The following is a 14,830-nucleotide window of genomic DNA, read 5'->3' as shown; positions in this document are numbered from 1 at the left end:
CGATCTAAGGTCGTCTTTATAGACGATTTAAGGTCGTCATTATAGGCGATCTAAGGTCGTCTTTATAGACGATCTAAGGTCGTCTTTATAGGCGATCTAAGGTCGTCTTTATAGACGATCTAAGGTCGTCTTTATAGACGATCTAAGGTCGTCTTTATAGACGATCTAAGGTCGTCTTTATAGGCGATCTAAGGTCGTCTTTATAGACGATCTAAGGTCGTCTTTATAGGCGATCTAAGGTCGTCTTTATAGACGATCTAAGGTCGTCTTTATAGACGATCTAAGGTCGTCTTTATAGACGATCTAAGGTCGTCTTTATAGACGATCTAAGGTCGTCTTTCTGACGATCTGAAGGTCGACTTTATAGACGATCTGAAGGTCGTCTTTATAGACGATCTTAGGTCGTCTTTATAGACGATCTAAGGTCGTCTTTATAGACGATCTAAGGTCGTCTTTATAGACGATCTGAAAATATAGCACAAAATCGGTTGATGCGTTCAAGGTGGAGCAAAAAGTCAAACCGGCAGGCAGGGCAAAATCTTCTCCGAATAGCCAATCATACGCATACGTTACGATCTCAATGCCGTCTGGAGGGGGCGGAATACAGGAAAGGTAGAGGTTAAACAGTTCCGGAGATATCACCCCTCCTTGGGGAACTCCCTGTTTCACTCTACGGGGCTTGGATTTCTTGTTCCTGAATTCCACATACGACTGGCGATCACACATATACTTGATTATCCAACGTTTCAAGCTTGGCCGGAGGGTTGTCTGCTCGATGTCCTCGAATAGCGTGGAGTGCTTGACAGCATCCAAGGTTTTTGGTAAGTCAAGCGCCACCATCACTGTTGTACCACACGGTCGCTCCTGGTTGAGTCTTCAACAAATATGTGTGAAGATGGCGTGCAGCGCTGTTGTCGTGCTCTGCTGCTTACGGAATCCATGCTGATAATCGGCAACTTGATAGCTATTTCCAATGCTGGGAAGGACTAAGGCCTCAAGGGTTGGCCTGTACGATTCACCTTTGCTGGCATCCTTGCCTGGCTTCAGTAGCGGGACCACCCTGGCCATTTTCCAGACTTCGGGAACAATAAGGCTGGCTAGCGACAGGTTAAGAACTTTAGTGAGATACTCCACTCCCGGCTCATCCAGCTGTTTCAACATTACCAGTGAAATTCCGTCAGGTCCCAACGCTTTGGATGATTTAGAGTTCCTGATAGCATTCGCAACATCATCCATTGTAAACTGTGGTAGTTCATCCTCGGCAGGAAGATATCTAATGCGACGTAACACTCTTCTCTTTGCCCTGTCAGTCTCGGGGTCCTCGAAAACTGTCGATTGAAGTAACTTGCACACCTCTTCGGGTCAGTCAACGTAACGTCGCCAAACGTGACTGAGGTCCGGTCATCCCTCCTTCCGGGGTTCAAGAGTGACTTAACCGTTATCCACAATTTACTTATATCGGCTCCAATGTTGCAACTCTTCAGATGATTTAATCACTTGTTACGCTTATGTTCGCCAATCAGCCTGTTAACTTCCAATGTCAGCTCCCTGACTCTGGGGTGGTCGGGGTTGGTTCGACGAAGCTCATCACGCTCATTTGCTAATCTCGTCGCCTCTGATGAGAAATTTGGTCTTACTTTGGATATTCGACCGGCAGGCGAGCGGCTGCAGCATTTATGATGTCTCGGAACGTCCTTTCTATCTTGGCATTCCACGGTTCGTTAGGGGCAGGCTCAAATGAGATAGGTCTGTATTGAACAGACTGGTGCAAAAGGAAAGCTAATCCCCCACCTACACATCTGATGCGATCCTTCCTTATTACGTTGTAACCATCACAACGTACTGAGCTGTGGTCGTTCCGCATGTTTTCCTGCACCGCCGCGACCTTGATCTTCTTCCGATTCATACAATCCCACGACAGCGGGATTCTCAGTACCGGATTGACCCGGGACCACACAACATCAGCGTTCCGCTCAGCGGCTGTCACCTCAGTGTACATGCGTTTGTATTTGTTTCGTTTTTCTGTGCTGGGACGTAGGAAAATCCAGGACCAATATATTTGTGCTCGGTTTATCACATCCGCATCTTCACGACATCTTTCGACAGGAATGATTCCAAAAATTTGATCCCGTTCCAAATTGCACTGTTGGTGCATTTCTTCATGTACCTCCTCTGCAAAAGTTTCACACGTTTGCGCCTAAACCAAGTTTAAGGTAGCGGGTAGCCGTCGTGGGCCCCGAAATGTCCCGATATTTAAGCCCACTCCTTCATACACTTCTCTCGATAACGTTTTAATTGTCTTTGCGGTCTTCGTTACAGCGCCTATAATTTTATTGTCCATACTTCTCTCGATAATTGGCCGAGTGTTCGTTCTAAAACACACGCCTAAAATGGTGTTCGTGCAATATAGTTAAGATTTCAGTTTTCCGGTTTGTTTAAACTATGTTGATTGGGTCTGTCAGTGGAATAGTATATATATATATAGTATATATATAGGTAGTATACCTATTGGAAAAATTTAAGCCAGATCCAAAAGGTGCCCATAAGCAAGGTAATGTGTTCAAATATGCGATTTCCGAAATATAAAGACCCACAATCAGGGTTTTAAGGACTATCTATGGTAATAATTTTAGCCCGATACGAGAGTTGCCCCTAAACGAGGTTTTAGTGACTTTATAATACCCTACCTACCCTCATCCTGTCGTAAAACCCGACGTATTTATTCCAATTTACTTGGTCCATAGGGCTTCTATATATAGAACACTACCTTTAGAACTAATTCAATCTTTAAATTGCATAGTTTCTTTTATATAAAGTCGAATCGGACCCAAGGCAACCAATTGACATGTCTAACACTACTACACATTATCTTTAAGACTTTTATGGGGGGGACCTTAAAAGTTGTGATTTATGTCTTAATGGGTTAAAAACGTCTTTAAAACACAAATCTGGTCGTTGTTAATAATTTTTATTATTTTCAAAAAGCAGTTAATTTATTGTCCACGCCAACTGAGCGGTTATGGCATATATGTTGATGTTGTTGTTGCTGTTTTTTTAATATCTGTTAATATTTCATAAAAAACGTGTGTGTAGGTTTTTTAGAAAAACATGTTTTTCATCCCATTGTTGTTGGTACTACTTTTGTTGTTGTTGCTGTTGTCGTCGCCATCGTCATCATTGCCGCTGTCGTCGATCTGTTGTTCACACATATCTTTACGGTCACAATATACAACACCACCTATTCTTTTGATTTAGAACGTAAGATTTTTGTTTAATGATAGCTTTGGTGGTTAGATGGATGACTGGCTGGCTGGCTGGTTGGTCGTTTGGTTGGCTGACTGGGTTAGTTGTTTGGCCGGCGGTTTGGCAATTGATTCAAATTTTTTTTTTTTAACATCAAAATGAACGATTTGTTAAATCTACCACATCCCTGTCTTCTCCCTTCAAATTCATTCCCCAGTTTTTGTTGTGAATCAATAGAAATAATTTGCATTTCGCTTGTTTTACCTCTCTTTCTCTTTCTTAACAATTTCAGAATTTGGCTCTGACGACAACACAATACACTGTAACCAATAACCAACAGAACAGAACAACAACAGCCCACAAAAAAACCAACATTGTGGTGATAAAAAGCAAACCAAGCTAAATAATAATAAAAATAAACAATAAAAGAAATATAGTCATCATCAGTGACAACAATCAACTCAAAGGTGAAAGGAAGAGAGAATAATTCAATTGATTGTTGTTGTCGTCGTCGTCGTTTCTGTCACCACAAGAACAGAAGGAATCAAAACGAAGAGGAAAAGAAGAAAACGAATCATCCTACCAAAGTTTATGCTCATTATTTGATACAACATTTATCTATCAACAACTAATTAACGGCGGCAGCAGTAATCAACCGAACATCAGCATCTTTTATAACTCTTCTCATCAATTCCATCCATCGCTTCATTATCATCAATAACAGCAACAGCAAGTTTCATTTGGTGCTAATGTACTACTCCTCTTGGCCATTATTGATAAATGAGTATCGAGAGAACAGCAGAGAAAAAAGTGACAGAGAGTGATTGAGAATTATTCACAACAAAAAAGAAGAAGAAGACTACGCAGTAGAAAAGTTCAAACGACGTGCCATCTCATCCATCAAATTAAATGCAATAGCCGACAAAAGTCAACAGAAAATCATGGAAGCTTAGCAGCAGCAGCAGAAATAACAGCACAGGGTATTAAACGAATCAGCAGCAGCAGCAACAGCAACAAAATAACATACAAAGAAACGACCGACCGACCATTCATTCAGCCAGCCAGCCAGTCAAGCAACCAACCATCATTTAAAACAATTCATACAAAATCTAACACGCACCAACGACGCAACAGCAGCAGCAGCAACAACACAAACACATTTAATCAAATGCAATCCCTCCATTAAATGCACTACTACAACTGCAACAACTACTTCATCAGCAAAACAACAACAACTACCATTACTACTATTCATCGTCATTGTAATAATAAATAACATCAACAACAACATCAGCAACAGATATAAACAACAACAACAGCAAAGAGAGAGGTATGCATGCTAATTGTGCAATTGTTGGCCATTACAAAACATACAGACACACATAAAAAAACAGCACCTATTGTAGACAACAATCACACAAAATTGTTGTTGTTTTTTTATTGTTGTTTCACTGCAATTTTATCTCTACCAACAACGAAAAACGTTGTCGGAGTAAAATAAGTCTCTATGGGGAGTATGGATTAAATGTGATTACAAATAGCCAGCCAGCTGCAGAGCACAGATATGAAAGTTAGAAAATCCATGACAATCCATGAGTGTTAAAGTGGAGAGAGAGATAACTTTGTTATTTGATTAGGTCCTGTGGGTGACATAAAAATAAATTGTTAAATTGACACCGTGTAGACAATCAATAATTTGAATTTATTTTTAGGTATCAACTTAATAGTTGTCCGGAAGAGGAAGTCTTAGGGGCGAGTTTATACAAGTTTTTAGAGAAGAGTAAAAAGAGTCGTTATAGGCGAGTTAGATGGAGTCTTTATAGATCACCTGAATGAGGCTTCGTAGATGAACAAAAAGGAAAGCAGAAGGTAGTCTTTATAGATGAGCAAAAGGGAGTCCTAATATACAAGCGGAGGGGAGTCCTTATAGACGAGCTGAAAGGAGACCACCAGAATGAGGCCTTGTAGATGAAAAAAAAAAAACTCAGAGAAAAACATTATGGACAAGCATAAGGTAGTCTTTATAGACGACCTAAAGGCAGTCTCTACAGACGATCTAAAGGCAGTCTTTATAGACGACCTAAAGGTAGTCTTTATAGCCGACCTAAAGGCAGTCTTTATAGACGACCTAAAGGCAGCTTTTATAGACGACCTAAAGGCAGTCTTTATAGAAGACCTCAAGGCAGTCTTTATAGACGACCTAAAGGCCGTCTTTATTGCCGACCTAAAGGCCGTCTTTATTGCCGACCTAAAGGCCGTCTTTATAGCCGACCTAAAGACTGTCTTTATAGACGACCTAAAGGCAGTTTTTATATACGACCTAAAGGCGGTCTTTATAGACGTCCTAAAGACAGTTTTTATAGATGACCTAAAGACAGTTTTTATATACGACCTATAGACAGCCTAAAGGTAGTTTTTATCGACGACTTAAATGCAGTCTTTATAGATGACCTATATGCAGTTTTATAGACGATATAAGTGCGGTCTTTATAGACGTCCTAAAGCAGTCTTTATAGACGACTTAAAGAGAGTCTTTATAGACAAGCTGAACAGCCAGTCTTTATAGACGAGCCTGGAGGTCGTTTTTAAAGACGAGCCTGTGGGTTATTGGCGAGCTGAACAGGTCGTCTTTATAGACCAGCTGAACATGTCGTCTTTATGGACGAGCTGAAGAGGTCGTCTTTATAGAAGAGCTAAAGAGGTCGTCTTTATAGACGTGCTGAAGAGGTCGTCTTTATAGACGAGCTGAAGAGGTCGTCTTTATAGACGAACTGAACAGGCCGTCTTTATAGACGAGCTGAGCAGGCCGTCTTTTTAGACGAGCTGAACAGGTCGTCTTTATAGACGAGCTGAACAGGCCGTCTTTATAGACGTGGTGAACAGGTCGTCTTTATAGACGTGGTTAACAGGTCGCCTTTATAGACGAGCTGAACAGGTCGTCTTTATAGACGAGCTGAACAGGTCGTCTTTATAGACGAGCTGAACAGGCCGTCTTTATAGACGAGCTGAACAGGTCGTCTTTATAGACGAGCTGAACAGGTCGTCTTTATGGACGAGCTGAACAGGTCGTCTTTATAGATGAGCTGAAGAGGTCGTCTTTATAGACGAGCTGAAGAGGTCGTCTTTATAGACGAACTGAACAGGTCGTCTTTATAGACGAGCTGAACAGGTCGTCTTTATAGACGAGCTGAACAGGTCGACTTTATAGACGAGCTGAACAGGTCGTCTTTATAGACGAGCTGAAGAGGTCGTCTTTATAGACGAGCTGAAGAGGTCGTCTTTATAGACGAGCTGAAGAGGTCGTCTTTATAGACGGGCTGAACAGGTCGTCTTTATAGACGTGGTGAACCGGTCGTCTTTATAGACGTGGTGAACAGGTCGTCTTTATAGACGAGGTGAACCGGTCGTCTTTATAGACGACTTTGTAGACAAGCTGAACAGGTCGCCTCCGAAGATAGCCTATATAATCTCCCTTTACTGAGCCCACAGCGACCTTAACTCCAGTCTCCTTACAAATAGTCAGACTAGTCTTTATAGACGCACTGAACAGATCGTCTTTATAGACGCGCTGAACAGGTCGTCTTTATAGAACAGGTCGTCTTTATAGACGAGCTGAACAGGTCGTCTTTATAGACGAGCTGAACAGGTCGTCTTTATAGACGAGCTGAACAGGTCGTCTTTATAGACGAGCTGAAGAGGTCGTCTTTATAGACGAGCTGAAGAGGTCGTCTTTATAGACGAGCTGAAGAGGTGGTCTTTATAGACGGGCTGAACAGGTCGTCTTTATAGACGTGGTGAACCGGTCGTCTTTATAGACGTGGTGAACAGGTCGTCTTTATAGACGAGGTGAACCGGTCGTCTTTATAGACGACTTTGTAGACAAGCTGAACAGGTCGCCTCCGAAGATAGCCTATATAATCTCCCTTTACTGAGCCCACAGCGACCTTAACTCCAGTCTCCTTACAAATAGTCAGACTAGTCTTTATAGACGCGCTGAACAGATCGTCTTTATAGACGCGCTGAACAGGTCGTCTTTATAGACGCGCTGAACAGATCGTCTTTATAGACGAGCTGAACTGGTCGTCTTTATAGACGAGCTGAACAGGTCGTCTTTATAGACGAGCTGAACAGGTCGTCTTTATTGACGAGCTGAACAGGTCGACTTTATAGACGAGCTGAACAGGTCGTCTTTATGGACGAGCTGAACAGGTCGTCTTTATGGACGAGCTGAACAGGTCGTCTTTATGGACGAGCTGAACAGGTCGTCTTTATGGACGAGCTGAAGAGGTAGTCTTTATAGACGAGCTGAAGAGGTCGTCTTTATAGACGAGCTGAACAGGTCGTCTTTATAGACGGGCTGAACAGGTCGTCTCTATAGATGGACTGAACAGGTCGTCTTTATAGACGCGCTGAACAGGTCGTCTTTATAGACGCGCTGAACAGGTCGTCTTTATAGACGCGCTGAACAGATCGTCTTTATAGACGAGCTGAACAGGTCGTCTTTATTGACGAGCTGAACAGGTCGTCTTTATTGACGAGCTGAACAGGTCGACTTTATAGACGAGCTGAACAGGTCGTCTTTATGGACGAGCTGAACAGGTCGTCTTTATGGACGAGCTGAACAGGTCGTCTTTATGGACGAGCTGAACAGGTCGTCTTTATAGACGAGCTGAACAGGTCTTCTTTATAGACGAGCTGAACAGGTCGTCTTTATAGACGAGCTGAACAGGTCGTCTTTATTGACGAGCTGAACAGGTCGACTTTATAGACGAGCTGAACAGGTCGTCTTTATGGACGAGCTGAACAGGTCGTCTTTATGGACGAGCTGAACAGGTCGTCTTTATGGACGAGCTGAAGAGGTCGTCTTTATGGACGAGCTGAAGAGGTCGTCTTTATAGACGAACTGAACAGGTCGTCTTTATTGACGAGCTGAAGAAGTCGTCTTTATAGACGAGCTGAACAGGTCGTCTTTATAGACGAGCTGACGAGGTCGTCTTTATAGACGAGCTGAAGAGGTCGTCTTTATAGACGAGCTGAAGGGGTCGTCTTTATAGACGAGTTGAAGAGGTCGTCTTTATAGACGGGGTGAACAGGTCGTCTTTATAGACGGGCTGAACAGGTCGTCTTTATAGATGGACTGAACAGGTCGTCTTTATAGACGCGCTGAACAGGTCGTCTTTATAGACGGGCTGAACAGGTCGTCTTTATAGACGGGCTGAACAGGTCGTCTTTATAGACGGGCTGAACAGGTCGTCTTTATAGACGGGCTGAACAGGTCGTCTTTATAGACGGGCTGAACAGGTCGTCTTTATAGACGGGCTGAACAGGTCGTCTTTATAGACGGGCTGAACAGGTCGTCTTTATAGACGGGCTGAACAGGTCGTCTTTATAGACGGGCTGAACAGGTCGTCTTTATAGACGGGCTGAACAGGTCGTCTTTATAGACGGGCTGAACAGGTCGTCTTTATAGACGGGCTGAACAGGTCGTCTTTATAGACGTGGTGAACCGGTCGTCTTTATAGACGTGGTGAACAGGTCGTCTTTATAGACGTGGTGAACCGGTCGTCTTTATAGACGACTTTGTAGACGAGCTGAACAGGTCGTCTTTATAGACGTGGTGAACCGGTCGTCTTTATAGACGACTTTGTAGACGAGCTGAACAGGTCGCCTCCGAAGATAGCCTATATAATCTCCCTTTACTGAGCCCACAGCGACCTTAACTCCAGTCTCCTTACAAATAGTCAGACTAGTAATAGTCTTGGCTTTTTGGTCAAGGAAATATGCATAGGAATTCGATGGATTTACTGCCAGAAAACCCATTACCTTCTTGGGCGAAGACCAACTCCTTTCCCAGTTTTTTGTGTGGAACTTTGTTCTTTCTCTCAGTTTTCAGACAGCGAAATTACTTTGGCTTATTTACAGCCTGTACACCCTGATCCTTTACGGATCTCATTCGGTTTAGGGGTATGTAGATTAGTTGCCCTTTACTCCACCATGTTGCTTGGTTCTTCATTTTATTTACTTGTTTGTCCATCGTCTCAATTTCCTTAGATGTTGTGGCTTGAACATAGAACAGAGGCTGAAGCTCGCGACGAGGCACATGAAGGCAAATTCTGCTTAAAATACTTCCTTCTCAGAATGGAAAATTCGAATCCCTTTACATGAATTTGTGAGATACATCACAGCGAGTCTTTATAGGCGAGCTGAAACGAGTCTTTATAGGCGAGCTGTAAGGAGTCGTCTTTATAGACGAGCTGTAGGTAGTCGTCTTTATAGACGAGCTGTAGGGAGTCACGTTGAAGGGAGACAAGTTGAACAGGTCGTCTTTATAGACGAGCTGAACATTTTGTCTTTATAGACGTGCTGAAGGAGTCTTTATAGATGCGCTGAAGATAGCGATCTTAACTCCAATCTCCTTACAAATAGTCAGACTAGTAATAGTCCAGTCATTCGGAAGGAGATCAGTATTCTAAGCTTCAGTATTTTCATAATGAGTTCTTTATTCACTGTAGGGGTAGGATTGAACCCATGCTGTTAACTCTTTTCTGTAGGTAATCTCAGTGATGGAGTGATAGAGCAATGAGCTTAGCACCAAATTCCTCAAGGCCACTAACAGCCTGGACAAGTGATTTCTTGTTAAGGTAGTTAACTTAATTCCTTTGTAAAGAAAGGCCTGGCGGTCTCCCTGATTACCATCGCATGATTGTATGACTGATTGCCACTCGTAGTTCGGCATCGGATATAATTGGTTGCTTTTTCTTCTTGGCTTTTTGGTCAAGGAAATATGCGTGTGAATTCGATGGATTGACTGCCTGAGAAATCATTGCCTTCTTGGGCGAAGACCAACTCCCTTCCCAGTTTTTTTTTTTGTGGAACTTTGTGCTTTCTCTCAGTTTTCAGTCATCGAAATTACTTTGGCTTCTTTTTACAGCCTGCGCATCCCAATTGATCTCCTTTACGGATCTCGTTGGGTAGATTCGACTAGTTAAATTGTAGATTAGTTGGTCTTTCCTTCACCATGTTGCTTGGAGCAGCAGCAGGGTTCTTTTTATTTACTTTTTTTGGCCATCGTCTCAGTATCCTTAGAGGCTTTGGTTTGAACACAGAACAGAGGCTGAAGCTCGCTTCGAGGCAAATTCTGATGAAAAATACCTCTTTCTCTGTATGGAAAATTCGGATCCCTTTCCATGAATTTGTGGAGATACGTCCCAGTTAGTGATAGAAAGCACTACAAACTAACTCTCCGGTTTGAGTTGGGCTTAGAAACGGACCGTTTCGTCAATTGATCTTCTTTACGTATCTTGTTCGGTTTAGTGGTGGTTTCTTTGACTTTCTTTATTCCTTTGGGTTCGGCTTTGGAACATAATATAACTCCACCAGGTTGCTTGAGACAGCAGACTTCGTCTTCTCGCTAACCTGAAGCTAGCGAGGGCAAATTCTGTCAATTTTTTTCATGCGCCTGAGTTTGAAGCATTTGCCGTTATCGCACCAACTGGAACTGAAGTTGCTGCCAGTCGTGCACTTGAGGCAATGTCCCCTTCTTCTACATTACTCTCATCTTAGTAGACTTGGCCGCAAACTCCGCGGTGTTCAGCTTGTCGTAACATGTTCTCCGTGAATATGTCCTGCTTTGCACTTCTTGAACAAGCATTTTCGGTTGGTCTAGGAGTTCCCTACTATGTTTTCTACGGTTTTTAGAGTCCTGTGTAGGTCGTGCCCCTCCATAATTTCAGTCCTGTCAGTCGTAAACTGGTTTGCACCCATTTTGGATTTATATTTGTCCAAAAAGATCGTCGGGTCTTGAACTATACTATTACTTATTTGTAATGCACTTGTAGCAAGTCCATCTGTAAGACCCGTACATCCACCCCCTATTCACCCGAATCACAATTGCTTAATTTTGATTACAAATGCTTTGTGGCCACACCAACGCTTACCTCCAGCACTGGGTTATTTAGGTCTTGCACCGAAACTTTTGTCTTTTAGTTATTTATTTTAGTGGAACTATCCCGATCCGTTATTCATCCACAGGTATACATGACAAAGATAGCTATATTTAAGAGATGTTTGCTATCTCTTAGATATAGCTATCTGTTAGATCCGGTTTATTGCTATCCCAGCATACCAAGGAATCTCTTGGATCCTTGGTATGCACAAAAACTCCCGTAACATCCGCCAGCAGCAAGTCGTGCCCAGTAGGAAAATTACATCTCCCTTGGGAAGGCTGAGGGTAAAATATTCAATTTGGCAGCCTCCTCCTGCAATGGTGATCTCCAAATAATTTAGTGAGATATAAAGGAAAAAGACCTGTGACGCGATATAAGCGACTATAATATAGGCCAGATCAGGGTTTTGTTATGCGAAAATAACTTTTCAGTCGGTCTTACTACTACAACATAGCAGCCCTACAATAACTGCATTCCATTACTATTTTGGTGAAGTTAGTCAAACACACCATGAACACCCCAATTCGTATTTATTCCCGATTGTTTTCGGTACTTGTTTTTGAATACAGAAATGATGATACCATTTTTCAGCAAACCTTACCATTTGCCAGCTTATGATCACATTTGATTTAGAATTCAGCAAAAGGAAGTCGTTCCGAACAACTGCTGTATATTTCTTAAATTTTTTCGCCGCTTTCATGTGTCAAAAAATCAAATAACTTTTAGAATGAATTAAAAAAAAATGTTTAAAATGCATGCATTTATGACCAATACCACACACATGCCCCAATGGATGTATGGCGCAATGCTGTTGCAGATTGCGTCATTGAAATTGTTGTTAACGGCTGCGCTAGCAAATTTTGTTTCGATTTCCGCTTGAGGGACTGACGCGGACGATACAAATGAACATCTTGAGAATAAATATTTTTAGATGAGGAGGATTAAAAAAAACAATGCCAAATACAAAATCAATTGTATTATTCATTGTTTCAATGCTAAAAGACGAATAGAAGAAAACATGTTTTCATTTCCATACGATTTTGAGTATCTTGAAGGGTTTTAATTTGTTTCATGCTTTTTTCTTCTTCTATTACAGATTTTGCAAATAAAACGAAAAATAAATAAAATTTACATGAAATACTAAAAAACAAGAACAGCAAAGTAGCGGCAGCAAGCGACCACTAGTAATAAAAATAAAAAAACCAACAGGCGGTTTTAACGCCATTCTAACCAACCAACCAACCAAACAGAACACCCAAACACCATTCAAAGTTGATTAGCAGCAGCAGCACAAATAAACAAAAACAACAATAATAATAATAATAACAACAGCACCAAACAAGCAACAGACGAAGAAGAACAACAAAAACAGAGAGTAAAAATGTCATCGGGAACATTTGTTGATCGAATCGATCCATTCGCCAAACGTTCACTAAAAAAGAAAAGTAAAAAGAGTCAAGGTTCCTCACGTTATAGAAATTCACAGGATGTGGAACTTCAACAATTGCCGGCATTAAAAGGTGAGTTTTAATATGCAATAATACATTATCTTCTTACTAAGTGGTGGATTTTTGTTTTGTTTCTTTCGTTCTAGCCGACTGTTCAAGTTTGGAGCAAGAAGAATTATTCATTCGCAAATTGCGCCAGTGTTGCGTTTCATTCGATTTCATGGATCCTGTGACAGATTTAAAGGGCAAAGAAATTAAACGTGCCGCCCTAAATGATTTATCCACCTATATAACACACGGTAGAGGCGTACTTACAGAGGCAGTGTATCCTGAAATTATTCGTATGGTAAGACAAACATAATTCTATTAAAAACATTCTTTTGGGTTCTCTATAAGAAGTTCTTCTGAAGATATTAAAAAAAAAAAAAAAATGAACTATGTTGAATGGATGAGCGGTATATATCGGTATACCTGCTCCAGATTCCTTTGGTCCGTGTCGGGATGTTCGTCGCATTCACGACACTCAAATATCGGTACGATGCAATAGATATCGGGAGTTGGTACATTTAAGGTGTTATCGAGGACTTATGCGTATGTGGTACTACAATATGGACTTTGTTACGTGATGATCCTGGTGAGACGTCACCAAAATACGAATCTACACCACAGTCCCCCGTAGCAACAACAGACACAGCAATTAACATAAGATTTTGCTATCCCAACCCCTAAAAGTACTTCCTTTTTTCAACAAAACTGCATATATTCGACTCCATTCTTTGGCGTGTTCACCAATGGTCGTTGTTGTGGTTGTTGTAACGGTAGTTGATATGTTTGTATGTTCCTTTTTCTGCTTAATCTATCTTCAGTTCTAGGAATGTAGCGATTGAATGTCACCACAAATATGCAGGAGTTTGCCAGGGCAGTTGAAAAGGTGTAGTCTGTGGTGCGGGCCTGTGCCGCATGCTGGGCAGATGTTTTGCACGATGTCATTGATCCTTGCCCTATAGAAATTCAGACGGCTGCACTATCCCGAGCTTAGTAGAGCCAAAACTACTCTGGTTTATTATGACAACTAACTTTCTCAAGCTGGCTTAAATTTAGGATATTCTTCGAGGACCTAATTCGTACCATAGTTATTTATAGCATCTGCGACTGCATCAGCGTGAATGCTATTAAAACCTGCTTGATAGGCTTGTTGATGAAAGAGTTCTCTCTTGCAACGCTTGACATATCTTTCTAGATCATGAAGATCCCTCCTGACATGCCTGGGTTGGGGTCATATCCACCATATTGTAATTAGGACGGCTCTCACGGTAATACCCAAGCAAGTACTGCAATGAAGGAATGCCATTGTTTTGCTGTACCGGAAGAATATTTGTCTCCTCATGTAGATGGTCCACTAGAGACATAAGGAGGCACCCTGTTGCAGTTCTCAGGACGGCATTCTGAGAGGTTTGAATATTTTTCCATAGCGTAGCTTACCAAAGACCGACCTATCGCGTTATATGTGGCGAGCAAGGTTTTTTATCTGTACCCCAAATGCTGTCGGCTAAAGACTTGTTCCTCAACTTGACGTAGATAGTTGGTGCATGAGCGGACGACTTGCCACACTGTCGAGCGTGACCCCTAGAGTCTTGAGGTGGTCGGAATTCTTTTCCATCGACCTGGACATTTAGTTCTGTACTCATCTCCCATGTGGTGCACACAGAGGTCGTAGATTTAGTGGTGGTATATTTTATATTCCTCGAGCGGAAGAGGCGATAATTTGGGGAAGTTTTCCGACTTGAGTTAAGTTGTCTTCTGTAGGACTTTTATAAAATAGAAGACGCCTTAAGAGGCCTTTTATTGAAAAAAGACGCCGTAAGAGGTCTTCTATAAAATAGAAGATGCCGTAAGAGGTCTTCTATAAAATAGAAGTTGCCGTAAGAGGTCTTCTATAGAAAAGAAGACGCCGTAAGAGGTATTCTATAAAATAGAATACGCCTTAAGTTGCCTTCTATAATATAAAAGACAATTTAAGAGGTCTTCTACAGAATAGAAGACGCCTTATGGGGTTTTCTTTAGAATGAAGGACGTCTTAAGTTGTCTTCTATAGAATAGAAGACGCTCTCAGTTGTCTTCTATAGAATAGAAGACGCCTTAAGAGGTCTTCTATAGAAAAGAGGACGCCTTAAGAGGTCTTCTATAGAAAAG

The 14,830-nt window shown here is 41.8% G+C and overlaps 1 protein-coding gene across 9 annotated transcripts in view; it reads left to right on the top strand.

Annotated features, from left to right (window-relative positions):
- Positions 1–14,830, top strand: part of wdb (serine/threonine-protein phosphatase regulatory subunit widerborst) — a 73,202-nt gene that overhangs the window by 46,638 nt on the left and 11,734 nt on the right. For 5 of the 9 annotated variants that reach the window (XM_073962091.1, XM_073962094.1, XM_073962093.1 and 2 more), the window contains 2 exons: positions 12,286–12,709; positions 12,784–12,983. In XM_073962091.1, the coding sequence (XP_073818192.1) occupies positions 12,571–12,709; positions 12,784–12,983 (339 nt within the window). In that variant the 5' untranslated portion in view covers positions 12,286–12,570. Of the gene's footprint in view, positions 1–3,535; positions 4,574–12,285; positions 12,710–12,783; positions 12,984–14,830 lie in introns of all 9 variants that reach the window. The other 4 variants (XM_073962086.1, XM_073962087.1, XM_073962089.1 and 1 more) reach the window with 1 other exon arrangement.

This window comes from Musca autumnalis, unplaced genomic scaffold (assembly GCF_047663935.1).
Source record: "Musca autumnalis isolate F117 unplaced genomic scaffold, ASM4766393v1 scaffold_1, whole genome shotgun sequence".
NCBI classification, from domain to species: Eukaryota; Metazoa; Arthropoda; class Insecta; order Diptera; family Muscidae; genus Musca; species Musca autumnalis.
This window is presented reverse-complemented; position numbering and strand designations above follow the sequence as displayed.